General features: G+C 45.1%; 1 protein-coding gene across 1 annotated transcript; it reads left to right on the top strand.

Moving 5' to 3' along the window:
* Window positions 1-27,879, top strand: TNFSF8 (TNF superfamily member 8). The gene is made up of 4 exons (XM_004269295.4): window positions 1-988; window positions 10,676-10,718; window positions 22,528-22,599; window positions 24,061-27,879. The coding sequence occupies exons 1-4, from the start codon at window positions 794-796 to the stop codon at window positions 24,453-24,455; spliced, it is 705 nt and encodes a 234-aa protein (XP_004269343.1). The 5' UTR covers window positions 1-793; the 3' UTR covers window positions 24,456-27,879.

Raw genomic sequence — 27,879 nt, 5'->3', positions numbered from 1 at the left:
CCGCCAATTCCTTCCCCTTTTTCTGAGTTTTATGGCAGGCCCAAGTTTATATGCAAATTTAACAGATCCCAATACACTCTGCAGGAATTTTTGTTCAGAAGATCAGTGTCTCCAGATTCCTGCTCTCAAACAGTATCTTTGGACCTGTCACCAAATTTCATACTGCCATGAGCTTGTCTCCCTTTGGCTCAATCTCCACACTTGTGGGCTCTTCCTTCCCAGATATCTGGTAGCATTTCCAGTTTTTAGCAGGAGCCAATATTATCAACCTTTTGAGTCATTCTACCACAGTCCAAGGGATCCAGCCTCCCCAAGGCCCAGCAAAGAGACATTTTTCTGATGAGGACTTCTGAGCCACAGGCCTTGCTAAAGAGAACGCGCAGCTTCTCAGGCCGGAAGGCGTTTTGTGGCTGAGTGTGATTGAAACAGAAGTTGCTTTGTGCGCGCGCATGCACACACACACACGCACACACACACACACGTACACATCAGAGTAGGGAAACCGTCATTTTCCTACTCACCCTCTGATATCAGCCACCTTCTCTGTAGCTACAGTTTCTCTTCACTCACATTAATCCCTGGCGATGAAAAATGAACCTCTCCCCCACCCGCGCTGCTGCCTTTCGCCTCACGCCCCCAGAGAAGCATTTCTTCATGAGGCAGACGGTGAAGGTTTTTTTCCAAGTCACATGATCCGGGATGCAGGGGGAGAATCCTTCTTGGAACAGAGACGGGCCCAGAACCAAATCAGATGAGGAGAGATAAGGTGTGATGTGGGGAAGACTATATAAGAATGGACGCAGGGCTGCAGCGAGCACTCAACCCACTGGCCCCTTCTCAAGACACAGCCATGCATGTGCCCGCAGGCTCCGTCACCAGCCACTTGGGAGCCACTAGCCGCAGTTACTTCTATTTCACCACGGCCTCACTGGCTCTGTGTCTCGTCTTTGCTGTGGCAACCATTATGGTGCTGGTAGTTCAGAAGACGGTAAGTGGACTTCTCTTCTTTGCCTTTCCTTTCTGATTTATGTTCAGTTTTCTCCAGAGAGAGACTTGGAAATAAACTTAAAAAAGAACCTGTATCATGCAGAGAAAGGGAGCAAAGAAATGGGAACTTAACTCTCTCAAATAGTTTGGCTTCTGGAGAGAAAATTTTGTTGAGCCATCATCTCCAAACTTTCCAGGCTCCCAGGAGCCAAAAGAAGGGAGAGGAGCTCTTAGCCTTGAGAAATTAATATTTAAACGTTGCTGAGCCAGAGCAACATTCCTATCAAGGAAGGAAGTGATAAGGAAACTTGGTAACACATTTGTACAACTTGGTGTCATGTCTTCAATGCCTTCAGACCAGATTCCAAGGTTCTCTATTCTCTGTCTAAATGTTCCTGAGACTTCGGAGGCCTCATCCAATGCTAAGAGCTTTTTTTAACCTGGAGCTAAGTTTCAGAGGCCAAAGTCTATAAGGGAAAGAGGCAAGAGAGAAGACCAGGGCTTCTTAGAGCTTGGGCATTTCAGAGTTAAAGCTCACAAGACAGACTGAAAGCTTCCTCCTGAGCCACTGCTTTGAAGAGCTTAGCTCTTCCACAAAAACATAAAGCACAGAGGCAGAACCTAGAGATGTTTTTCACATCTGTTCCCTTGAGACTGCTCAGAATTCTAAAACTACAAGCAATTACGGGTACACACTGTGAGGCCAAAAGGTCTCAGGAAATTCACCTTTTTTTGAAGTAAATGGTGAGATTTATTGTGAAAACAGAAGACATGAAGGAGGAAGCTTCTTTATGTTTTAGGAAATTGGTGTTTACAGAGAATCCACCAGCATGTATTTTATAGAAAATACTGTACTGATAGTATATATTGCTCATGAATTTTTTAATGAAATAATTTTGATAGTTTATGAACTGTACCCCCCACCAACCTGCCAGAGTAAGTACATTTCTATTATTCCTTCAAAGCTCCCATTTTTTATGGTATTATAATCCTGCAGAATTTGTTCTGGTTTCCTTCAGTTGTCTTAGGCTGAACGCTCTTTAACTTATTGATTGCTAAAAAGAACGGGGCTTTAACAGGCTCTGGTATCTGTTTCTCAAGTGTCATCAAGCTTGGAAATTTAAATGAAACTTTGAGGCTCATATCTCCACAAAAGTGAAAGAAAACAGAATTGCTAGCATTTGAGATTTAGATTGTAGAATTTATGAAGGTCATCATTTAATGGGCCCATCTACATCTACTAGGAATAATACTCTTGAAAACATTCTAGGACACTTTTTTTTTTTTTCTGTAGAGGCTCTATAATTTCTATAATTCTAATCTGAAGTAAACCAGAGGTGTAACATTTTATAGCAACAGCCAAAGCAAAGAAATTAAAGTGGTCTTTGAAAAGTTCTGCAGTTAAAGGTTGCAGCTAGAACTGCTATGAGACAGAGAGAGAGAAAAGGAAGGAAGGAAGGAAGGAAGGAAGGAAGGAAGGAAGGAAGGAAGGAAGGAAGGAAAAGAGAAAGAGATGATGGGGGTATAAGGTGTGGTGGTAACATATAAAGCTAGAGAGAGCTCCAGAATGGTCCTTATTCAAATCCCACCTTTGTATGAACTGATTCTTTCCATGAAGGAACGAGAGTGGATCTTTCTCCCTCATTTTTGTAAATGTGGAAAATGAGGAACAGAAAGGGGACAGGGCTTGAGCTAAGTCGTCCTGAGAAAGTGGTAAAGACTGCTTGATTATTTAATCAGGACACCATTCCCTTTGATGATACAGCCAGCCCCAGAAGCACTAAGAAACTCTGTTCCTGCTCTTCTCTTGGGAGCGCTATCTTCTTGGCATCCATCTCCTTGACTTAGCCTCACGTTGGGATATGAAAAGATTCACTTCAAAGTCTGATTGTTGGCTTTGGTGTACTGTGGTTTCTTAGCCTGAGAAATGTCAGTTACTTGCGTAAAAGAACTGCGACATTAAAAGTGAGGTGTTTTACACATACCATTTCCGATAATTTGTTCAGATATTAACTGTTAGAAGAGCTAAGAAGAGAGAGTTATCCCCTTGAGCCTGAGTTATCAGGAAAGGCTTCCTACAGGAGGAGGGAATGCAGGCTGGCTTTAGGACAGGTACAAATGACAGTGAAGAGACAAATGAAGAGACTCTAACAGGACTTCTGATAAAGAAGTCAATGGGAGATAACCAAGGACCTTAAACTCATATCCCAATTATTAACAATGGAATGGATTGGTGGCCACATAGCACTCTGCTGTGAGGGTGGATCGGGGCAGGGGTGAGAACCATGAGAATGGTTCTGTTGGCCTAAGAGGTCACAGTTCTAAATAAAAAGGCACATGCACAGACAAAATTTAAAACACGCTTAACTCATAATATATAATAAGCGATGGAAGGTAGGCACATAGGGCTACCATGAAACCACAAGTTAAGGAGACAGAACATTTTCCCAGGCAGAGCTAAGAAAAACTTCACTGGAGATTGACATTTCAGTTTGGCTTGAGAAATGTGCACAGTTTCAAATGGGTGAAGGGAGATTAGAGGAGAGAGCTTTCCTGGCCAGTGGAACAGTGTGAGAAAAGTGATGGAGAAGAAAAGTGAAAGGCATGTAGGAAAATCAACAAAGATCGCCTTGAGATTTGGCTTGAAGACCAAATAACTCCAAGGCCAAATTCCTTGGCGGAGGCAAAGAAAGAATTAGGTTTCAACCTCAAATACTTGTTGAGCATCTGCTGTGTACAGGACATTGTTCTAAGTAATGGGTATAGAGCCTTGATCAAAGCCAACAAAATCCCTGCTTTCCTGTTACTTATGGAACTTATTGCCTACTGATGTCTTAAGTCTCTGTGGTGGCTGTATTTTATTTACCTTTAAACTATTATATCTATTTAAAATATTCTATTCTTGTGGTTTAAGAAAAGTAAATAGTAAACAAGGGAAAAGAAAGAAAAATAGAAATCTCTCACACTCTCCCCACCCAACCAGCAATCCCTCTTCCCTGAGATAATGACCATTAACAGATTCTTCCATGTCCTTCCAAAAATCTATGCTTCTACAAATATATAGTATACACACGTCATTATAGTAAACTCATAAATTTGCACCTTGCTTTATTGACTTGACAGTATATCTTGGAGATCCTTCCATGCCAATACATGGAAGTCCATCTCATTCTATTGAAGAGTCACATAGCATTTTATTGTATTTCATATTTCACCGTGCCTAGTGAAGGACACTCAGGTTTTCCTCTAGAAGTTTTGCCCACTGTGCACATCTGCAAGTATATCTGTGGGACAAATTCCTAGTGGTGGTAATATAATGTGTTTTTCATTTCTATAAATTATGTAAATCAGCTTCCAAAGAGATTGTACCAATATACTACTCCTGAGGAAGTAAAAGTCCTACCAACAAAGAGACAGATCTTCATGAGAAAGACAGAAAATGGATTTCTTACTGAGTAAGCACAACAGAGTACCTGCATATGTGTCAGGATGAAATTTCACACAATTCATACAGCAAAGAACGAAAAACAACAAAAAAAGAAAAATAATAAAATTTCTCATACCGCCTCCAGAGACAAAGGGTTATATATAGATTTATATAGGCTACAAGGCTGACACCAGAAGTGTTTACAGTTCAAGTGGCTCTGAGGTCTTCAATCTTACAGACATCTCTGTTACAAACCAGGAGGCTGGACTTATCCAACCCCTAGAGAGATCCATTTACAGTCCACACGGTTAGCAAGGGCTCATTATGTCCTCTAGAAAGAAGAGAAAGCAGCTGCCTTCTTTCCCTTTATCAGCAAAGAAAATTCCTTTTTAAAAAAATTTATCCTTACAATACCACTCTACTTCCCCACCAAGAGTGGAGTATAGGGGTAGTGACTGGTGGTCCTGGTGGTAAGGTTTTCTGGTTTGCTTTTCAGCCCAATAAAATATAGGGGAGAATTGAAATGCCCTGTGATCCTTCTCTCTACCCATGTTACTCTCTCCAATGCATTCAATTTATCAATCCAAAAAAGGCCACTGAAAATCTTCTCCAGGGAAAGCCCTATGCTGGGCTGTGAGGGAAGGACCCAAGTGGGTAAGGCAGGACCCTTTTCTCCGAGAATCTCTAAGTTGGAGAAATGAGGCCCAAACACTCAAGAGACTGAATTTGGGGCAGAATGGCACTGAATGCCATACCAGAGGCGAGGAAGACAATTTCTGCTTGGGATGAGGGAAGGCTTTGCAGAAGAGCTTGGAAGGGAAGCTGAGCCTCCTCCAAGAATTAAAAGGATCATGTCTTATGCACAAAGTTTTATTTTGAAAAACTTTAAACCTACAGAAAAATAGAATGGTAAACACCCATATAACCTTTCACCTAAATTCACTGTGTTAATATTTTGCCATATTTCTGCTCTTTCTATATATATGAAAGTAAGTTTCAGATAGTGTGACCTTTCACCTGCATGTATTTCAGCACCCATTCCCTACTTACTGCAGTGCCATTATCATAGCCAAGAGAGTTAATGTTAATTTGGCAGTATCACCTTATTATAATACATAGTCCATATTTTAATTTCCTCCACTTGGTCAAAAATGTCTTCTACAGCTGTTGTGCCTTGTTTTGTTTGCTGATCCAGAATCCACTCTCAGGTTATCTGTTCCAATCTAGAATGTTACTATTTAAAAGGTGGTCCTGGGAGCTTGTTAGAAATGCCAAGCCCCATTCTAGACCTGCTTTTTAATAAGTCCCTGGTGATCTATACACACATTAAGTTTGAGAAGCACAGATCTAACAATCTCCTCTGCTCTTTGTTGCTTTTCATGGCATTGACTTTTTCAAAGGGTCAGTTCTGCTGTAGAATAGCTTACGTTTTGGAACTGTCTTAGTGTTTACTCGTGATTATATTCAGATGAAACGTTTTTGGCAAGAATAGTACACAGGCGATGTTATATACTTCTTACTGCAGCAGAGCTAGAGGCATATATGTCAGGTTGCCCCGTTATTGGCAATAATGTTTAGTCACTTGATTCAGGCGGAGACCGCTGGCTATCTCTTTAGTAGAACACTTTGTTCTTTCTTATTAATAAGTAATCTATGGGGTAATACTTTGAAGACATACCAATATCCTTCACTCCACATTTTTGGCATTCTTTGATGATGACCCTCATCTGAGTCAGCTAATGTACTGAGGGTTGAAGAATGATAATTGCCTAATTCTATCATTCTTTTTGCGTTTATTAGCTGACATTCTTCAATGGAGAAGAGCTCTCCATTGGAAGGATGGTGGCAGGTGGAGATGGTGCCGGGCATTCCAGGTGAGGCAAGAGTGAGGAGACGCACAGCCTGGGAGAAGGCGAGCCCAAGTGTGAGGACAGGAGTTGCAGGGCCAGAACAGAGGTCAGTCCAGACTGCACGGGGGAGCAGCAGGACTTAGAGCTAGGTGGCAAGAAGCATTGATAGAGGAAGATGAGAGGATAGGAAGCCACCCTACCAACAGACTAGGAAGATTTCCTAAACCCATGCATGAGCTCAGCTCCGCACTCAGCCTCCAGAAGCCATTCCCCACTCCTCGGGGAAGGAAGGCCTCAGTATCCTGATTGCCTGTTGAGTAACGTCTTTAAGCCCTTGTTTTTCAAAGTGTGGACCCTGGCCCAGCAGCACAGGTATCATCTGGAAGCTCATTAGAAAGGCAAAACCTAAGGGCCCATCTCAGACCTACAGAATCAGAATTAGCATTTTAACTAGATTCCCCAGGGGGAGAAGCACTGCTTTAAGCCACTGTATTCCAATGACCACTTTCACTAACATTACCAAAACAAAGGCTGTCAAGGAAAATTTTCTATGACCTCCAACCACTTTCTCAGGGAGTCTCAGGAGAATTTCCTACCCCAGCTTCATCCTGCCCTACCCTAGAGAGGCAACGTGGCTTGGCATTGAAGAGCATTGCCTTCCAAGTCAACACGCCAGAGTTTGAACACTTTCCTTGCTATTCACCATCTATGGGACCTTCTATAATCATTAAGTCACTTCTCTAAGTCTTAGTCAATCACTAACTCTTGGGGTAAAGATCAAATAAGATAATGCATGTAAAGCATATAGCCCCCAAGGATTAAGCACCCTCATTAAGTGCTTAATCACGTTCACTGGAAAATAAGAGAGGCATTCCTGGCAAAGGTCTCCATGGCCCACCTTACAAGATGTGAGGCCACCTGGCATATTCCAAATATTAGTTCCTTTTGGCCACTTTCCATCAGAGAGGGTATCTTTTTTCAAAGTAAATTTGAGAGCTGACTCCCCTGCTTTTCAGCCCAGATAAAATATAGGGGTGAATTGAAATGCCCTGTGATACTTTGCTCTGCAAAAAAGAAATAAGACTTTCAAGGTATTGAGGCAAATTAAGCACCTCATTAGGAGTAACCAAAATAACTACAGTTTTCAAGTACTTGCTAACACTCTATGTATAATATCTTATTATGTCCACAACAACCCAGCGGAGGGAAGCATTATTAGCCCTGTAATCACAGTGATGAAAGGAAATGGGAAAACAGACTCCTAGGCAGGGAAGATGATTGGAACAGGCCATTTCACCTGGAAACAAACAAGTTAAATGTGACAGCTCCTCCCTCCACACACAGAAACATTGTTGAGGATACCCATTAGACACACAGATTCTGGGGGAAAAAAGAGAGAGAGAGAAGTACACTTAATGAAATGTACCTGGTTGGTAACCTCGGAGATGAAGTTTCCTGAGCTACTCAATGGAGCTGAGAATGCCAACTTGGGAGGGTCCATTTGCTTGTGTCTATGTCTAGCCTATGTACTGTTTACCACAAAGCCAAGTTGCTAAGCAAGGTAGTTCACATTTCCCCAGCCAAGACCCGGATCCCCAGGCTAGGTATGGGAAAGAATTCTAAGACTGGGAGGTATCTTACTAAAGAGGAATAGACAGATGGACAGCACTGAGCATAGCACCTAGGGTATAAAGGGTCCTCAGCAAAATTTAAGTCGTCATCTCTTCATACCCTACTTCTGCACCTCCAAAAACAAGGACTACTAAGGGACGGGGGGTCCGGGGAAGAATGAGCTTTTCTATCCTTGGCTTCTGAAGACAGCATCTCTCCTGGGGCATAGAGCCAGGGAAAGAGCACTGGAGAATTTCAGTCTGGGATCTGGGATTCCACTGACTCATGAGTGTCTCAGTCTCCTTGCCTGTGAAACTTAGCTTGATGGACTAAAGGATGTCTTGGTTCCCCACTGGCCCTGATTCTCTGATCTCATCTACCATGGGTAGCCAAGGGAAGCTATGGAGACCTGTCCTCATCCCAGGAGCTCTTCAAGATAGGAATAGTCACACTTCTGTCTTGGATGTCATGGGTCCTGGGTGAAGGTTCAAGCAAAAGGATTCTTTCCTGTACTATGAAGCTTTGTTTCTGACATCCTCCTGTCTGAAGCTAGAAAACCAGAAAGCCCTCAAATGGCAGAGACTCCCTCTGTACCCCCAACCCCCCATGTAAATTAGATCTCCTGCCAGATATTATCTCTTACAACCTTTCTACTCAAATTGTGTCCTGTGGGCCAGGAGCACCGATGTCACCTGGGAGCTTGTCAGAAATAGACTCTCAGGCTCCACCCACAAGTGCTGAATCAGCACTTGCATTTTAATGAGCTCCCCACGTGATTCATACACATGCCAAAGTTCAAGAAGTACTATTTTGAAAAACTCTGCCTCTCTCCTGGCAGCTCTTGCCGCAACTTGCAATTCTAATGAGATATTTACTTGTATATCTTAAATGACTGCTTTAATGATCGAGCCATAAAATCCACAGGATGTCTTCCAATGACTAACTTAGAGCCTGGCACACACCAGGTGCCCAATTCAACATCTGCTGAATGTATGATTCTCTGGTATTTCCCAACTGCCAGTGGCCGCTGCGATGGCTCCACGGGGACTGCTGCTCTGGCAGTCTCTCACTGTCCCTGGACACGTTCCTGGGCAGCCAGTGAATTCAACGGTCTTAGCACCACATTTAAACGTAGATGTTCTTCTTCACGTATTTGCACATCACTCTAATTGACGGACATGCTTGGCAGTAAACTAGGTGTTTATTATAAATTATGAAATGCTGTTTGTTGTCTCACAGAGGCAACCGGGAGGGGAATTTTGTGACATCAGGTTCTCCTTTGAACTACATGTGCAACTGAGAGACCACAAATGTACAGCATTGTTAATTAGGTTAAGAGCTTTCAACTAAAGCAACAAAATCATAGACTGTTAGAGCAAGGAGGAAAGGACCTTCCGAGCCAAGTTCACTTCTTCTCCCTGATAAGCTGAAGCTCCCAAATCTATACTGACTTCCATCTCCACATCAGTGCTCTGCCGGGGCGCTGCCTCAGGAGCCTCCCTCGGACCCACTGCCACACATCTGGGCTGGAGGAGAGAGTCACTGATCAGGAGAGCTGGCAACGGAAGGCAAAGCACAGAGCCCCTAGAGCGATGGCAGAATAAAGAGAGGACTCCAGATGGTCCTAGGTGTTCGTACAGGACACTAAGAAAATAAGGTGTGGGAAGCTGCACACTTCTTGCTCCGTTAGAAGTTGGGAAGTTGTTTTCATCCTTGTAAATGCTCACATTTCTCTAGGTCTTTATTAATATTTCAATCCAATGCACTATAGGAGATCCTGACCAGGAGAGGTCAAAAGATAAATAAGACACTTCATTCCTTACTGGCAGGACAACAGAGGGGTGTCTCTAATGGCTGAGGTGGGGAGAAGTTGGGGGGAGAGCGGGGAGGAAGCTAGTCTCTGAAGAACTAGGGGTGAAGAACTATGCCCACCTGCTTCTGTTGCTCAGAGCACCTGAGTAAGACCTCCTTTCATCCCCTCCACTCCCCAGCCTGGAGGCCCTCCTTCAGAAGACAATCCGCTATCAGAGTATCTGCTATCAACCTCTTACTTCACTATGTAAATATTTATGCATATATTTATGCTTATTATAGAATAAATAACATAAAACATGTGAATATTAAAAAAAATAATATACATTTATGCTTTTTATGTTATATATTTATAAGTATTTAGATGTTATAGTCAAATATAAACTTGTAATAAATCCATGAGAGCAGGGACCCAATTTAATTATTTTTGGTATCTTCGCAATGCTTGGCACGTAAACGTTCTATTAATTCAGAATTTCCAACCACAGGAGAAATAGAAATGTACCTTCCTAGGTATGTTTACAACATACTTTCACTGTTTGCTGAATCAAACATAGAAAAAAAAAAACCCACATATATTTATATAATACACTTGTTTGCTCTTATGTTAATCAAAGTAGGAAAAAATAACACATGTGGTGGTGAAAACAAAAAGCTCTGGACTGAAAGTTGAGTTGCAGATTCTAGTCCCTGAACTGCCATAAACTTTACCTCTCGGCCCCCCGTTCCTCACATGTGAAATGAGGACAGCAATCCTCCAGTTGTGTTTCTGATAAGCAGGTTGTAAAGCAAATGGATGAGAAAGCCCACTGTAAACTAAGTCAGTGAATGAATTTTTTTTAAATCTAAGAGTCAGATGGAACATGAATTCTAAATTGCATAATACTTTGAGGACAACCAAAATGGAAAAGAAAAAGAATAGCTGTTTCAATCTGATGACATTCTCATGCTGCTTTTTTTTTTTTTTTCCCTCTTTCTTCTCTTCCAGGACTCCATTCCCAACCCGCCGGGCAAATTCCACCTTAAAGGAGGTAAGACTTTGGAATTAGGAATAAATGTGCAGGGACGCATGCATATCACATCACAGATGATTAATAACCAGAAACATCATGATAGTGTCCAACAGGAGAGTGGGCGGAGGGGGGCCGTCAGGGCAGAGCTGATGCTTCTCCATTCATCCGAGCAGCCTCTGAGCTGCACTCACCTCCCCACGAGTTCTCCCACCAGCCCTCAACTCTCCCACTAGTGAAAACTGTACCTCTGGCATAGGCTCTCACACGGACACAGAGAGGAACACAAGGCAGCGTTGTGTTAAGAGCTTAAAATCTGGAGTCAGGCAATGTGGGTATGAATCTAGGCTCTACATCCCACCTGAGAAACTCAGGTCCTCATCTGTGAAACAGGACTAATCATACCCACCTCATGAAGGTACTGGAGAAGCTGTCAGATCTCTTCCAGATATTGCTTGGCACGGTGACCAACACATAGTAATCATCAAATAACTGGTAACAGACAAAATGCATAATGAAGCTGAGGCCCTGTGAAACAGACCTCCCCACCCCTCATATTTCCTATCACTGAAGTCACTAATTAATGCATTGTCTCTACTAGCCCCAGACTGGTGATATGCAGAGTTAGGTTAACATGGAAAATGAAAAACTTTGGGATCATCTGATGAATGTTTTCATTGCACAGAAGAGGAAAAAAGTAAGACCAAGTGAAGGGTCTTGTTCAGAGTCATATGAAGTCAAACCTAGAACCCAGATGTCCTCATCTCTAATCCAGTGTTCTTTCAACCCAAAATCTTTAGCCCCATCTCAGTCCTGTAACCCTCAGAACCTAGCTAGCAGCTGGATCACCAGACAGCTCAGAGAAAAAAAAGTAAAAGAGAAAGAGTGGGTCATTATAGGCACCTGGATAGAGACACCAGGTCATGCTTGGGGCCAGAGGACGTAAGTGTCTGGACACAGCTTCTCACAGCAGCAGCCACCACACTTGGAGTTTCCTTCAGGACACCCGTAGTCATGCTTCTCCTGCTATTTGTCATCCAGAGACTTAGAAAGTAAGGGCAAAATCCCCTAAAAGGAGCAGCATTCTGGATCTTTCAAAGCAGACTAATAATTACAGCTTTGTCAACAATAGCTTAACTTTGGCTGGAATTACTTAGCATGTGACCTCAGTTCCCACAAAGCCTCTGTAGACAGTCACATTGAGGTAAAAAGGAGATGGCATAATGCAGAGGTAAGCAAATTTTTTCTGTAAAGGGCCAGAGAGTAAACATTCTAGGCTTTGCAGGCCATAAGAGTCCCTGTTGCGAGTCCACTCCACTGCTGTGGTGCAGAAGCAGCAAATGAGCAGGCATGGCTGCGGGCCCACAAGACTGCATTCGCAGAATGAGGCGGTGGTCCGGATCTCACCCACAGACCAGGGTGTGCTGCCCCACATCACGGAAACAGTACCGGCTTTGGATTCAGAACACGGAAGCTTGCAAGAAACCAAACACACTGAGTAAATGCCATTTTCCCTTCCCCAGTCCCACTGTTCCACATCCATCCAGATTTGCCAAGTTTTGACGAGAACTTCATTTTTCAAGACGGGGAGATGGATCTTTAGGGAGAACATGACCCCAACGACAAGGACAATTTTGATCAGGCAACACGACCTCAGCCATTCTGGGTCTCAGTTTCTGCACTTCCATCGTAGGTCACCAACTACAGAGGTTCTAACCTGATCCCCCTTTTCCCATGGCCAACTATGGTTTCCTCTGAGAGCACCTCCTTTTCCACAGTTTTTTTTAATTTTTGGCTGTGTTGGGTCTTCGTTGCTGCACGTGGGCTTCCTCTAGTTGCGGCGAGCGGGGTCTACTCTTCGTTGTGGTGCGCAGGCTTCTCATTGCGGTGGCTTCTCTTGTTGAGGAGGATGGGCTCTAGGCATGCAGGCTTCAGTAGTTGTGGCACGTGGGCTCAGTAGTTGTGGCTCACGGGCTCTAGAGCACAGGCTCAGTAGTTGTGGCGCATGGGCTTAGTTGCTCCGCGGCATGTGGGATCTTCCCGGACCAGGGCTTGAACCCGTGTCCCCTGCACTGGCAGGCGGATTCTTAATCACTGAGCCACCAGGGAAGTCCTCTACAGTTTTCTGGTATTAAAATGTCCTTTCTTTTACAACATGAAGCTGATATAGATGGGAATTAAGTCGGTTTGCTTTTAGTCAGAGTTATTTTGTTTGTTTGTTTGTTTGAATAGTCACAAGGCAAAATACTAAGCTGCCCATTGTATACTGGTAACTGAATTTACATTTTGGAGTAATTATTTTGCTCCATAAAATTCAAAGTTTTGGAAGCTGTGGACTAGATCAGTTACCAGATCGCTTCTTATATGGGCCATCACTGTAGATATCAGAACACAAACTAATCCAAAACCAACCGCAGTTTACAATTCAATGTTTCTGCAACCAGGTAGAAAATGCTAATAATTCTCACCAGGGCCATGAAACTTTCGTTAAAGACCTTCCCACACCTCCCCTGGATTTATATTAGCCTCCATCCTGTAAGCAAACAACACGGGGATTAATAGTCCCATTTTGCAGATAATGAGCTGAGGCCCAGGGAATCAAGGTGACTTGCCCAAGGTCATCTAGGGAGTGGATGGCAGAGCACGGATCAGAATCCAGGGCTCCTCTCTAGCCCCCGCATGATGTGCTTCAGCCATAAAATGTCAGTGACCTACTGTGCGTGGTCCCTAGCTTTCTCCTGCTTTTAATGCAAGTTTCCACTTCTCTTAACTTGGCAAACTACAGACACAGTAGCAGGGTGAGGTGGAAAGAACACTACCTTGGAGCAAGGCCTGGGCTCCAGAACTGACCTTCACACCAGCAGGCTGTGCTTCTCTGGGCAAGTCTTTCCTCCTCTTTGGGTCTCGTCTATAACATAACAACAATGTACTGAATGAACTGGAAGGGCCCTTCCAACTTTGATGCTTTATGATAGTCCAATCTTTCATTCATTATGGAAATATAGAAAAGTCTAAGAAGATTATTCCTAATAACCTTGAGGAAGTCTGCATACACAGCCTTCTCCCCCAACAAACCCCTCTTAAACAGGCAGAAACAGCAAACTCCCTTCTGAAAAGCCATTGCAAGACATTCCAGGCAGAGAGGCATCGTCCCCCAGAAACTCCAGGGAGGAAGCCCCAGGGGTCAGCATGTGGTTTGTCACGGGGCTGGAGAAGAGCAGAAGCCAGACACTTCCCAGGGAGACCTCTGCCACCAGCTGATGGAAACTGCCCACCATCAGCAGGAAGCCAGCAGCAGCCCAGAGGCTGGAAAACAGGGCCATGTCCGTACACTAAAGTAACGTAACACAGGATGACACTTAGCTGCAGGGAAACCACCGAAAGCCAAGCCTTTTTTTGTAATGAAAAGATGTCTGAGTCTCAACACAAGCTTCCCGCTCCCAACCAGGAGACTTGTCACTGGCAGACTGCTACCTCACACACACTCCATCGTGCCTAGGACTCAGTGGCCCATGCGGGGGCCCAGCCGGGACTAAGGGTAGGAAGGGCAATGGGAGGAGAATATTTTCCCACACGCTTCTCCTCTTCTCTGGCAAATGCAGCCATGAAGGACTCCTGCACAGAGCTACTACGAGGGTGAAATGGGACAGCAGATACGACCCTTGTCTGCCACATGGTCGAGCATGAGTCCTCTGGACACAGAGTCCAGGCGGGCTGGGCGAGGGAGGCTTGTACTGCTTCTCGTCACTTCTTGTTCCAGTCTCCTGCCTCCACAGCGTTTTGACTCTCACCTATGCTCGTGTATGTGCCTTACTTGCCCAAACCCTGGAACACAGCCCCCTATGCCTGAGGTCCCCAGAGTTCCAGAAGCACCCGCAGCTGTGTGTAGCAAAGCTGACAGTAGCACTTAGGGTACGTGGAGAAGCCGCGGGGCAGTGCCTTCCATCATGGAGGATGAGGCAGACTTGAGTTGCAGACCCCTCTGTGCTCGTGAGGCTTCTGCGCCCCAGCCACCAGGGCCTTCTGGAGGGACTGCACTGCTCCCTGGGGTTCAGCCCTGTGGCCATGCTCTCCTTCTTCCCATTTTCACCACGCCTTCACTTCCCCTCACAAACTCTGCAGAAACTCAAATTCTACTGCTTTTACTGCAAAATAATTTTGGTCACCTTGGTCTCAGCCCCAGGCCTTCCTAACTTCCCAACAACAAAATATCAATTCTTAGCTGTACTGGAGGAATTCTGTAGACAACCTGTAAGTCAGTTTTTCTCTTATTCCCTTACTAGGTATGTGTGAGGATCTGGTGAAGTGAAAATCATAAACACTGATGGGTCACTCACGCCGTGCCACGCACTGAGCTGAGTGCTTCGTGATTCACGCGTACAGTCTCACAACAAGTCCGGGGGATAATCAGTAGCCCCTTATTATTTATAAGTAGGGAAACTAGAGCACAGAGAGGTTTACCGACTTGACTTGCCTAAGATTGCACAGCTAGCATGGAGTGGGGAGACCTCAGAAGGCAGGCTGACCGCCTTGGAGCCCTTTTGCCGAACCAGGATTGTATGGTCAGATGCTGAGTACAACACAACTGTGCTTCCTTCCGGTGCCCCTACCAGTCCTCCAAGGCTAGGAATCCTTCCAAGGCTCTCTGCCACTTCCTGAGCACCTGCTCCTGCAGCTGTCTTTCTTCTTGGCACTGAAGTATGCTCTCTGCTGTCGAGCTTTGAGACAGACAGGGCCACTAGCACAACCACACACGTGGGTTTGCACAAGAGGTGAGGTGGTAGGGGGCATGAAGGGCCCACGGCAGGGGATCTAGAGGCCAAATTCAAGCCCCAGGAGTCATGAGACCTGGGATGATTCCTTCCTCCCCACAGCCTGCCAGTTAGAAGAGTTTGTCTTTCCTGTGAATGTCACATGGCCCCTAATATCCCAAGGTTCCCTGGAGGCCCTGAGGAAGTGGGAACAGTGGACAGACCACATGAAGTGGTCCTGCACCCCTTCTTGCATTCCCCACCCTCAGCCTGAATTCAGTCTCCAGCTGGGGATGAGGTACAAAAGGCAGAGAACTGGGTTGAACTTCGGAATACCTAGACCTCAGTCCTATGACTTGAACTCCCAGGGACTGGAGTTTCCTGTTTTTGAAAATACCAGGCATGAGGTGGGCAAGCCAGCTGTCCTGACCTAGCATGGATTTTGCTCTGAATATAACATTCCAGGAATCAAATATCTTAGGATTCTTTGACCATGTCACCATTCTAACAATTTGTAATTTGTGCATGGCTTGGCAAGCTACCTTTCTCCCCGTTTCCCCGCTAAAAAGAAAATGTGGGCATTAAAAGAGATCAAGTAAGTTAGCTCTCTAGTTGTAACTAGTGAACCCACCCCCAGGGAAATGATACAAGCTGCCCATCGAAGGCAGTGAAACTAAACCAAGGAGCTAGCTACTCACCAATGCCCCGCTAGCCCTGGTGTCACACACCTGGGATCTGGATGGCTGCAGCCGCACCAGGATGCTGCACTGGCAGCAGAAGAGGCAGGTAGAGAAGCAGCAGCCTCCTCCCCTAGAAAGACTGAAAAACAGCAGAGACCTCACTTCCATCAGGTGGACTGATCTGGATCTAGATTGCCCAGTCTACAAGTTGTTGTAGTTTATTTTTCCACAGTAAGTGGGGATACCCCTGCTCATGGGGTAACTGCTTTTCAGATAGTCACAGGCCTCAAAGAGCTTATTGGCTTCTCCATTCACTTTAAACCCATTCACTTAAAGCCCACTCTTAACCTGTCTTTTGGGTTTTTTTTGGCCTCACTGTGAGGCACGCAGCATCTTAGTTCCCTGACCAGGGATCGAACCGGGGCCCACAGCAGTAAAAGTACAGAATCCTAACCACTGGACCGCCAGGGAATTCCCTTGGAGTCTTTTCAATCCTGACCTGTTGAAGTATGTAAGGTAACACTATCTGACTTGATAGTTTTATCAAGCCTTGCCCTGTGGCTAAAAAAAAAAAAAAAAAAAAAAAAAAAAAAGACCTCAAAATCCTAAGTAACCTTCAAGGGATTCAAATGAATTTCAGCTTGCTCCCAATTTGTACTTACTGGTGGCTTTCTATGTGCTTAACGCTGAGCATGCCGTAATGGCTATTCCCCAAATGCTGTTTGTAAAGCCAGGGTCACCTAGTTGTCCTTTGTTTAACAAATAGCGCATCCTGGAGTTTCTCTGTTACTAGCTGGCCTGGTGGCATTGAGAAAACGGCTGAAATGACCCTTAGGTTAAGGATTCATTTTGATTCTGAATTCGACTGATAGCGGACTCTCCCCTAGATGTCACTGTTGGGACTCTCCTAGATATTCCGCCAAAGGGAGGAACTAAGAAGCCAGGACATGGTAGACGCAGAGTCATGAGGATGATTCCTCTCTTTCTTGGAAGCATTAAAATATTTTCAGCAGATGGGAGGAGGATTATTCACACTTCCCTGGGAGCATCAGATGGCTTCAAACACTTATGTACATAACTGAGAAACTTCAATCCATCAGATAATGCCATGAGCTCTGGTTTAATGAGCATTTCATCAGCCAGATCACTTCATCAGCTAAGCAGCACTGCTAAACTGTGCCACTGTAACAACTAGGGAAAGAGGAGTGGGGGAGGAAGGGGCTACCATGTGCTGTGCCGGCCACTTGATATCCATAATCTCATTGCATCTTTGCAACATCCATATACATTTGGGTTGTTACCATCCCCACTTCACAGATGCAGTCATTGAGGGTCAGTAAGGGAAAGTGACAGGTCTGAAGTTAAAAGCCTTGACCAGAACCCAGGTGCTCTCTTTGAGATGCACTGTGTTTGTTTTGCCCTGGTATCAACCTGGAAGGTGCCTGGCACTCAGACCACATACTTTCTGGCTGGAATGATAAGTGTGGTTTGTTTTGCCCCCTTGGGCATTGCTGTATCTTAATGGAGCTCTGATTGCCCCTGACTTACAACTTGGCAGTGTTCAGCACACCCGCCTGAAGTCACCTGCTGCCATTCTCCCAGGAAGAGGGAGCCCAGAAGGCTCATTTGTGCTTGTTTTCCCAGCACCACCAGCTGTCTCATCAGTTTTCAGTCCAGCGTGTATGGTGGCCACAAACCCACTTCTTCCTACATTTAACCCTTCCTGCTACATGGAAAGACTGAAAAATGGGACTGAGCCCTGGACTAGGAGTCAGGAACTCTGTGCTCTGAACCCAGCTCTGCCACTAGCCTACGGTGGGGTCTTGAGCCAGACCTTCAGTCCCTCTGGGTTCAGTCTCCCCACTCATAAATCTAGGGTCTTGGTTAACTTGGCATCTAATGGTCCTCTTGGGTCTAATGTTTTGAGATCTCAAGGTGTGTTCCCATCTTCAGGTTGCCATTATTCTGACCTCTAGAACATGACCCTTTCAATCACCTTAGGCAACATCTCTCTCCCTATCTCTGTCTTACGTGCGCCTGTCCAGGATGGTTTCATTGGCACATATTTCTCCCCAGGCTTCCAAAAAAAGCCCAAGAAAGTTCCATGATCCCCCTAGAGGAGGCCAAAGCTTGGGAGAACGCTTACAAATCTTGCCCATCTGAAGGCCTTGGTCCTCAGAATTATTCACAGAGTACTTGGGTTGTCCAAAAGATGGAATGCCCCACAGAAGCACGGAGTCCTGGGTTTTGGCCCTGCCTCTGTCACTGACTCATGGGGTGACCTAGGACAAGTCTGCTGGGCAGGGGGTAACATTGAGGAACACACGTGTTACATAGTTACCAAGCCTGGACCAGATGAGTTCTCAGGGAACTTCCATTTCTATGAACCATGGAAACCGCTAACAGAACAAGGCTCTTCATAACTTCGATTGTCCCCAGACCTAAAATGCTCTGTTCTACTGATACAGCTACCTGGAAATCTTACTATGTGAAGACAGATTCCTAGCTGGGGTAGAGCAACATGCCTCAAAAGACAGACAGTTGGAGCTGGGACTGACTTTTGGTCCCCACAGCAAGCCTGGTGGTGTAAAGCTGGGTCTACACAGCCTGCTACAATCAGCTAGAAGGGCCCTTCTAGATCATCAGATTCATACTGCTCTTCATCTAGCTAGGGACATGACAGCCCAGAGAGGGACAATTCCTAGATTCTAACTCCCAGGCCATCTACTCTGCCATGATTTGCAGATTGTTCTCATTTCCCCACCCTAGTGTTTAGTTCTTCAAACTAAACCCCTCGAGACAGCAAATCTGGTTGGGAAGTGAATGAAACGGGTGTGTTTTGCTCCCAATGTTCCCCAAATTCAAAATTCCAGGAATACTATAGGATTCCTGTCTCATAACCAAAAAAGAAAGTCAGAGCATGGATTCACAGGGTGATGAGAAGCCTCAAGCCACATGACTAATGACCCCTGAGACATTCATCTAGGTCTTGACAAGAGCCTCCCGACCCTCACATCAGTCCAACACAACTTTGAACAGCACTAACTGGTCAAATATTTGAGCTGCCAGCACTGTGACTTACAGTGTGAGCTGTGTGTCCTTAATGAATGTCTTCCCACTGCCTCATCTGAGAAATGGGAACAGGAGTGGTGTTAACCATTAGCTGAGTGCATCACCTCCTTAAACGTTCACGGAGCCTTCGTGTTTGGGCCCCAGAGAGCCGGCCCCCCTCAGCTCTGGCCCTCCTAACAGCCTGGGCAGCTGCGAAAGGCCACCAGTGTGCCCTCCCCTGGGCTCCTCTCCAAGTTCAGCGGCCCCATTCCACCAAGAGCTCCTCCGGTGTCCTGGTTTCCCAGCCCCTTCATTGAGCCGGCTCTAGCGATGTCATTCTTCAAGGGAGTTGCCTCTGTTTTCCCTCTCTCTTGAAACATCTAAAAGATTCTTAAAGAAAAACTAAGATACGCCATGGCATTTGACTTCAGGAAATGCAAATGCTTCAAAATAAGGTGTTTTTTTTTTTTTTCCATCCTTGGGTTTCTCAGAATTACAACTGAGGTCAACCCAGCAAACATGCAAAGACCAAAGGGGAAATAAAAAAACAAGACCATGCATGTGTGAGAGTCAACCCAACCCCAGGCTTGTACTTCTACAGACACCCATTTACAGAAGCTCACCTGACAGATGCCACCACAAGTGACATGGTGTGAGGGGGTCTTCAGCCACGGAGTAGAGCCTGTTCCTGGTGCGATGTGCTGGCTTCCGCCAAGGGCTTGAATCTTAACCTCCCGTTTAATCTAACCTAACCTGCAGAACCAATGGTAGACTGAGGCCAGGTGCTATTCCAGCCCAGAAGGGAAAGCAGGCCAAGACTCTGCATTCATCCCACTCAAGCCTTGAGAGCTTAGCTGACACCCACAGAGGGGAGTAAGAGAGACACACTAGATGATCCAATTCAACATTTGCAGAGCAGCTTCTGAGCTGGCAGTGGGGATAGTTAAACAGCAGTCTCTGCCCTGAGGATTCACCATCTAACAGAGGAGGTAAATACCAAACAGACGGAGGGGTCAAAGAAGGGTTCCCAGAGGCTGTGCTTTACACAAGGAATAGCTTATCAGTGAAGAGGGGAATTCCAAGTGGAATGGAAAACCAACATGGTGTGTTTGGGGGCACCCCAAGGCCCCAACCTTCAGTAAAATGGTCAAAAATCCACTCAGGCATTAGAGTCAGATAGCCTGGGTTTGACTCTCCACTCCACCACTGACTAGCTGTGCGAATGTGAACTTTTTAAAGCCTCCGTTTCCTTATATACAAGAGAGAGGTCATTAGAGTACCTTTCTCGTGGGATGATTGTGAGAATTAAGTAAAATAATGCATGTAACGTGCTTGGCACAGTGCCAAGGAAACAGCCCTCAGTCAATGTGTATTAGCTATTATTATTATTATTATTACTAGCACTACTACTACTACTACTACTACTACTATTGGGACAAGTACAGGAGAGTACAGGGAAAGAGGGAAAGAGGGAAAGTGAGGGATGAGACCGCAGAATTCCGTAGCGATTAGAACACAAGGGAAAATGAATGCCATGTGGAGGAGCTTGGCCCTGATCCTGCAGTCACAGTAGTGTCAGAAAGGGGTTCCAAGCAGAGAAGAGATGCAGCCAGACGTGCCTCTCTGTGATTCCTTTTGACTTGATGTTCCACGTACCAAAAAGAGAAGGCTGGGCCAGGGGGACTCCCTACCAGTAGTCAGAGCACATTTAAGGATGAACAGCCCTCGAGAGTTCCCTGGTGGCCTAGTGGTTAGGATTCCGGGCTTTCACTGCCATGACCCAGGTTCAATCTCTGGTCAGGGAACTGAGATCCCGAAAGCCGCACCTCATGGCCAAAAAAAAAAAAAAAGAATGGGCAGCTGTCATCGCCTCGCTGTTGTGAATGTGGCTGGACACACCCCGAGAGCGTGGGCTGCAGGCAGGACAAGAACGCTAGTTGGAGGATGCGTGAGAGATGGGATCAGAAGAACGGCAGCTGGCCTACCAGCCCTCCTCAGCTGAGACACCTTCGGACCAGAAGCTCTTCATGCCTTGAGGGAAGAAAAGGATGAAAACTGCCCCCTGCTTCTGCTGGGGGTGCCTCTAGCAGTGAGCTTGTTCAGACAGCAGAGGGGACTCCTCACTTAGCTTTCCACCACTCCAAGGACCCCACCCCGCTTTAAGGAAGGCCAGGAGGGACCTTCTCAGGCCTGGACAGAGAAGGCAATGGGGAGGATGGTGAGCCCAACATATGCTCTACTAGAAGATCCAGTGAACGAGCCTGCTAGGGTGTGGCCACTTCGACTGAATGGCTGCCTGGTCTCTGATGGATGGAATGAGCGATCATCTCTGGTGACACCGTCAAAAAGATGTCAGTGTCAGGTCTTAGATCTCCCAGTTTTACAGATTAGGGAAACCAAGACCCAAAGAGAAGAAAAGATTTGCCCAGAATAAGTTGAATTCATGAGTCTTTGAAGGAAATGTATAACTTGGTTCTTTGCATACGAAATAGTTACTATAATAAGAAGCTGAGCTGCCATCACCAGTGAATATATTTAAAATATTTTTATTTCTTAAATTCCACAATGGCATAAACATTGTCTCTTTTCCTTGCCAAGGACGCTCCAAATAGCAGGCTCCCTGCTTAGATCTCTTTGATCCTCTATCCTCTTAAAACTGAGCACCAAGATGTGTTTATCTCCTTTGTCTAGCAACATGGCCCTGAGGAAGAAACCTGATTCTCTGGAATCATATAGACATGGGGGTGGATCTAAGGGTTTCCACCAACTTGCATGACCTTGGAGCAGTGGCCAGCTCTCAACACTGTCAAGGATTAGCCTTTCAGGGTTATTCTGAGAATCAGATTAGCTGAAATATGTATATTTCAACTAGTGCACTCTTAAAGGAAGGGTGGCAATAATTACTCCCAGCCTTAGTGTTCTGACTACCACTGCCTGGCTGACTGACTGACGTAGGACAATGTACTTCATCTGTCTGGTCCACACGCTTTTTTCCACCTCTCAAAGGGACATAATAATACCTCTCTCATGGAGTTGTTGCAAAGATCAAGTGAGGTGGCGTATATAAAGCAACAAGAATGCAGCTGGTACATATAGGAACTCAGGCCCTGTCTGTTTCCTCCCCCCAACTTCCACAGTCTTTTGTAAAAGCCCAAGTGGGAGCAATCACGTTTTTAAAAACCTTCTAAGGTACTTGACAGCAAAATGAGAAATAAACAGGTTTCCTTTTGTCCCCCAAATGGAAACAGAATAGTCATCGTCTCCATCAAAGGGTCACGGAGAAAGATCTGGCGGCTCCAGTTCCCGGGGCAGAGAGAGGCATTTAACACGGGATCTCCTTATTTTTAGGGAATTGTTCAGAGGACATCTCATGTATCCTGGAAAGGGCTGCATTCAAGAAGTCATGGGCCTACCTCCAAGGTCAGTAACCGCATCCAGGAACCCAACCACATGAGGGCCACTTCCTGTGGCCTTTCTGAAATTTCTAAGCCAGAGGTCACAAGTAGAAGCCCACGGCCATATGTGACCTGCATGTGGATTTTGTTTAGCCTGCATGATATTTTTTTATAATTTGAATTTAAATGCTTTAGGGGGCGAAGGGAGAGCATTACTCTCGAAAGCTACAAGGTTCCCACTTCCTCAGCCTCATTCACTATCTCAAGTTTGCGTCCCTGGCCTGTGAGGGCATTTGTACCTCACCGCACCACCCCTCGTTACTCATCCATCTAGGGGCTGCAGGCCAAGTGTGCAGTACTCTTCCTCAGGCACGGGAAGCAGGCTCCTAATCTCTGCCTCTATCAAGTTATTCATAAGGGAGCCACAAAATTGCCCTGTGCCCAGATTGACAGCTTAATGGCCATGTTGGCACAGGGTCTATTTGCATATTGCAGCATGCTTCGGGAGAGAGGCCCCTTATAGATGAAATAATAAGAGGCACTTACACTGGAAGAGATGAGGTACAGAGGAGATGGCCGAGATTCTCTGAAATAGCCATTCTGCTCATTTAAAAAAATTCAATTTTGCAGTCAGCTCAGTTCTCATTCTTCAGCTGAATTGCAACGAGGTTTAAAGGGAAGCAATTAAAATGAACATGCCAGCTTCCCAATTCTGAAAGACACCCTGACAAATCAGTGCCGATTTTCACTTGTTAAGACTCAGAGACTTGGCTTCCGATGCCAACTTGTCAGCTTAGAGGGTCTGCTAATTCTTTGCTTTTCTATAAAACCCAGCTGGGAAGAGGCCCTCAATGTGCACTTGAGGGGTCTACAAAATTATGTCTGTCTGGCCTTTTAAAGAGAGGAAGATATATAAAAATTCAGACAATGTTAAGGGACGTATCTTAATGTGAAAGTTAACAAATTGAGATTCTCCTGGACCTCGTGATGCCTAAACTGTTTACTAATTGAACAAAGTTGAATGTTTTTTTCTCTGATACTTTGTGCAATGCCTACCAAATAGCAGTCCCAAAGATTCCTTGATCGGTTGATTAAATGTCCATGATAGTCCAGAACTTATGGGGAATACAGTCCAGGAGCTAATAGTCTGAAAAGGGAAAAATAATAATTATAATAATAACAGAATGATACAATGATTAAATGGGAAACAGTTCCGTAGGAGGTAAAGGTCTAATACTGTGTGTGTTCTGACCCTCCAGCTTTATGCATTAGAGAAAAGGCAGGGGGTGGTTTTGTACCTGTACCTTGAATACTCAGTAATGCCTAGGAGTAACATGGAAGATATTCCAGGTGGTTGAACCAGCAGTCAATATTATAGAAAACACAGGACTTGAATGGGGAACCTTGAATAAAGACTTCAAATTTTCCAATCCGCACCTGAAATTTACCTAATAATTCTGAGGTTCTTTTGTCCTTCTCTTTCCAGTGTCAAAGCATATAAACAAAACCAAGTTGTCTTGGAACAAAGATGGCATTACCCATGGAGTCAGATATCAGGATGGGAATCTGGTGATCCAGTTCCCAGGTTGGTACTTCATCATTTGCCAACTGCAATTTCTTGTGAAATGCCCAGAACATTCTGTCGACCTGAAGCTGGAGCTTCTCATCAACAGAGATGTCAAAAAACAGACACTGGTGACAGTGTGTGAGTCTGGAGTGCAAACCAAAAACATATACCAGAACCTCTCTCAGTTCTTGCTGGAGCACCTCCAGGTCAACGCCACCATATCAGTCAAGGTGGATAAATTCCAGTATGTGGATACAAACACCTTTCCTCTTGAGAATGTGTTGTCCATCTTCTTATACAGTAGTTCAGACTGAACCATCCCTCCTGGCCTTCAGGAAGAAAGCAACTCTCTACCATACAGCACTTCATCCTTCCAGATACTTGGGGAAAAAAGAACACTTTAGGCCAAGACTGAAACCACAAAGGGAATTAAATAGTACACTTCTCCTTCTGTTTCCTGGGAAGATACAACTCTGGGTTAAAAAGAGAGTTTTGAGTGAAGTATCTTCCAGATAGAAGGCAGGGACGCAATGCGGTGTGGTAGGCAAAGCCACACACGGGCATCAGAAGGGATGGGTTTAGGCCCAGCCCGATCACTAACTCACTGTATGACCTGAGCTAGTCCTTTCCCCTCCCTGGAACTCAGATTCCACGTCAGAAAAATCAAGGGGCTGAGTTTGAATCTCTCCAAAGCCTCCTCCATCCCAGAAGATCAGGCTCCCCCATCACAGACCTGTGAACTAAGATTCCAGGCAATGTTCTCGAAGCCCCCGACCAAAGGCTAGTTCCCCGCACTGGCAGAAAACCGATGGTACTAGCAGTATCTGGCTGCGTGTCACCCCAGCAGAGTCAGGATTTGGGCCCAAGGTTCAGGGCACCTTGACAAATGGTGTGAACAGTAGGATCTAAAGTGTGTAAAACTGACCATCCGGAATCTAATGCCTTCTGGGTATTTGGAAAACCACCTGACCAGGCTTGACTCCATTGCAGTTAAGACTGACAATAAGTCACCAACAGACAGCTTTTGTTTCCTGTCAGGAAAGTGCTGTGAATTCGGCAAGCGCTCAGTCCAGGTGATCAGTCATTTGCTCAGAGAAGAGCTGCTGCCATCGCCCACATGAACTCTTTCCTGCTTCAGATACTCTCGGAGGGCTTTTAAGGCCCCACAGCATTGATGATAGACAGTGATGACTCTGAAAATGGTGAGAAGGACTTCTGAGCAGCGGCCACCTCCTCTCCTGACGTTAGGCACGACATTTCAACCCACATTTACATTTGTCCGTCTTCGAAGGAGCACCTTGTTTGTTTGAGGGAAGGACCACTGACTTGAAATATAAGCCCGTGAGGTTATGCTTCCGAAGGAAAAGGGACCCTTAACTGCTGTGCAAAAGAATGGAGCAAAATTTACATTTTTCTCAATTAGCAGGAGAGAGAAACGAGTAGGAACTCAGGAAAGTTTGTCAGAGAAAGACTAGAAATGATTTACAGAAAAAAAAAAAAAAAAAACCAGCAGTGGTGGTACGGATGAGAGGGACTTGGGAGAACAAAAACGGCTAAGGGAAAGATTTAAGCAATTTGCTGAGCAGGGTGTTACGTCGACCCCTTCCTAGGTCTCCACTATGAAATATTCAGTAAAGTCTACATTTCTCTTTAACACTTTCTGTGAGTAGATTCTTTGGGAGGAGCGGGCACTGGAAGAAGTGTTGAATTCATCAAGCCAAGTGGTATGTGGTAAAAGCAGACAGGCTTTGAGGACCCGAAGCCACAGAATAAGGGGGCACCTGGCATTTATACCCTAACTCTGTAGGACAAATGAATCCTGCTTAAACCAACTCACGCGCTCTTGAAAAGATATCTGCAACCTAAGCATGTGTAACCTAAGCAAGTTTTCTACCGTCTCATATTCTAACTTGAGAAAGTTTCCATTTTCGTTTTTCAGCAACCCTCCTCTGAGCAGAGGTACCTGACTGTCACCTCGTGAGGGGTTCCTAATCTCAGTCTCTGTCAAGCAATGCCCTGAAAGTCAACATCTGAAGACACAAGGGGGCACAGAATTTAAAGGAATCCAGCAGCACGACAAAAAAGTATAAGAGAATAATCATTAATAACCCAAGGTAGGGATAACCCACAGGGAGAGCACAGCCTAGGAAGTTTAAAATGAAATTCTGTCACTCCCCAAGGGTTACGCACCCCCTGGAAATGCTGTGAGCAAATGACACCATCTACACAAGTAAAACGAATCATTTTTCTAACTGGGAACCCAGGTTACCTGAAACATATGCCTCTTTGGTAAAAACTCATCTGGAGCTCACTGATTCTGCCCTCTCCCACCCCCAACACACACACACACACACACACACACACACACACACACACACACACACACACACACACAGTTTACTCGTAGAACTTGGACAAGAGGGTGATGGGTGAGTTGATGAAAAATAATGAGTGTAAATGTATTTCTGCCTTTGGGAAAATTCATAGGGCTTTCTCTATACTTGGTGACTTTCTTCACCCCGTTTCTCCATCACACACCAATGTCTCCTGGGACTTCCCTGTCCAGTTCCTTCTCAGAATCCCGCTATCACACAAAGGTTGGCTCAGAGGAGGGCCCAGCACCTCCAGGAGGGTTGATATGAACAGGCACGAAAGCAAGGAAGTGCTGAGGGAAACTGGGCAGCATTCACCAAACAAGGGAGGCTTCCAGAATCCCTGGAATACCACCGATTGTCCTGGCACTGGGGGACAAAGCCCTTAAGTTAAGACGATACAGAAGTCAGTCAGTGTCATCTCTGGAAAGATGCTGAGAGATCAGCTGAGCCAGTGTTTGAACGGAAGCCCAATATGGGACAGAGACTAAAATCCTCGCATGTGGCTGGGACCTGAGTGGGGATTTGAGCCCAGACTCCTCATGCCATTACTCCCCAGCAGGCCATACTGGTCCCCACTGTAGCCTTCCTGTAACCCCTCAGATCACATCTTTCCAGCCCTGCACTGCAGTAGGCCCCAACCTTCAGGGATTCTTCTGTTTCTCCCTGCACCTCTCAAAACAATCTGGGATCATCAGGTGGTCTGTAGATTTTGTACATGGTCAAATCACAGAAAAATGTTAGGGTCCCACGATGTCAAAGTTGTCTCTCTCAGAAACTGAAGAAATATATGATAAGGACAATATTTTGCAATAAAAATATTAAAAGCTTGTCTTAATTTGAGGTTATGCATATATGTGTGTATGTATATATATATGTATATATGTGTGGATAAGTAGGTATGTGTATATGCATGTACATATATGTATATTATATATACACATATGTGTACATGTGTATATATGCTTTCCCCTAATAATTGTTGTATAGGTCATCTGCTTAACCTGGGGTCCCGGGAAGAAACCTGATTCTTGCTCTGGACATTGCAAAATTTATATACTCTTGTATTTATTTTTAATTATGAAAAGAGCAGAAAGTAATATTTCTCCCATGCCTCATCAGTGTATTTAATAACTATCAATATTTTGCTGTATTTGGTTCTGCTTCTTTTAAAAAATAAAATAATACAGAGAGAGCTGAAGTCTCACCCCTCCCACCATTTCCCTATGCCCTCCCCAGAGGTAACAACTACCTGGGAGTTTTCATGTCCCCTTCATTTACATAATTTCATATTTCTTGTCCCATAAGAATATACAGTACAATTTTGTGTTTTTTAAATTTCCAATAAATATCATACTTTACATAA

Source organism: Orcinus orca, chromosome 6, assembly GCF_937001465.1.
Source record: "Orcinus orca chromosome 6, mOrcOrc1.1, whole genome shotgun sequence".
Classification (NCBI taxonomy): domain Eukaryota; kingdom Metazoa; phylum Chordata; class Mammalia; order Artiodactyla; family Delphinidae; genus Orcinus; species Orcinus orca.
The sequence above is the reverse complement of the archived record's forward strand: the minus strand, read 5'-3'. Positions and strand labels throughout refer to the sequence as shown.

Excerpts from the sequence above, each read along its gene's own strand:
- TNFSF8 (XM_004269295.4), top strand. The coding sequence starts at position 794 with ATGGACGCAGGGCTGCAGCGAGCACTCAACCCACTGGCCCCTTCTCAA. Across the intron at positions 989-10,675 it reads TGCTGGTAGTTCAGAAGACG|GACTCCATTCCCAACCCGCC; the intron begins GTAAGTGGACTT and ends CTTCTCTTCCAG. Across the intron at positions 10,719-22,527 it reads CAAATTCCACCTTAAAGGAG|GGAATTGTTCAGAGGACATC; the intron begins GTAAGACTTTGG and ends CCTTATTTTTAG.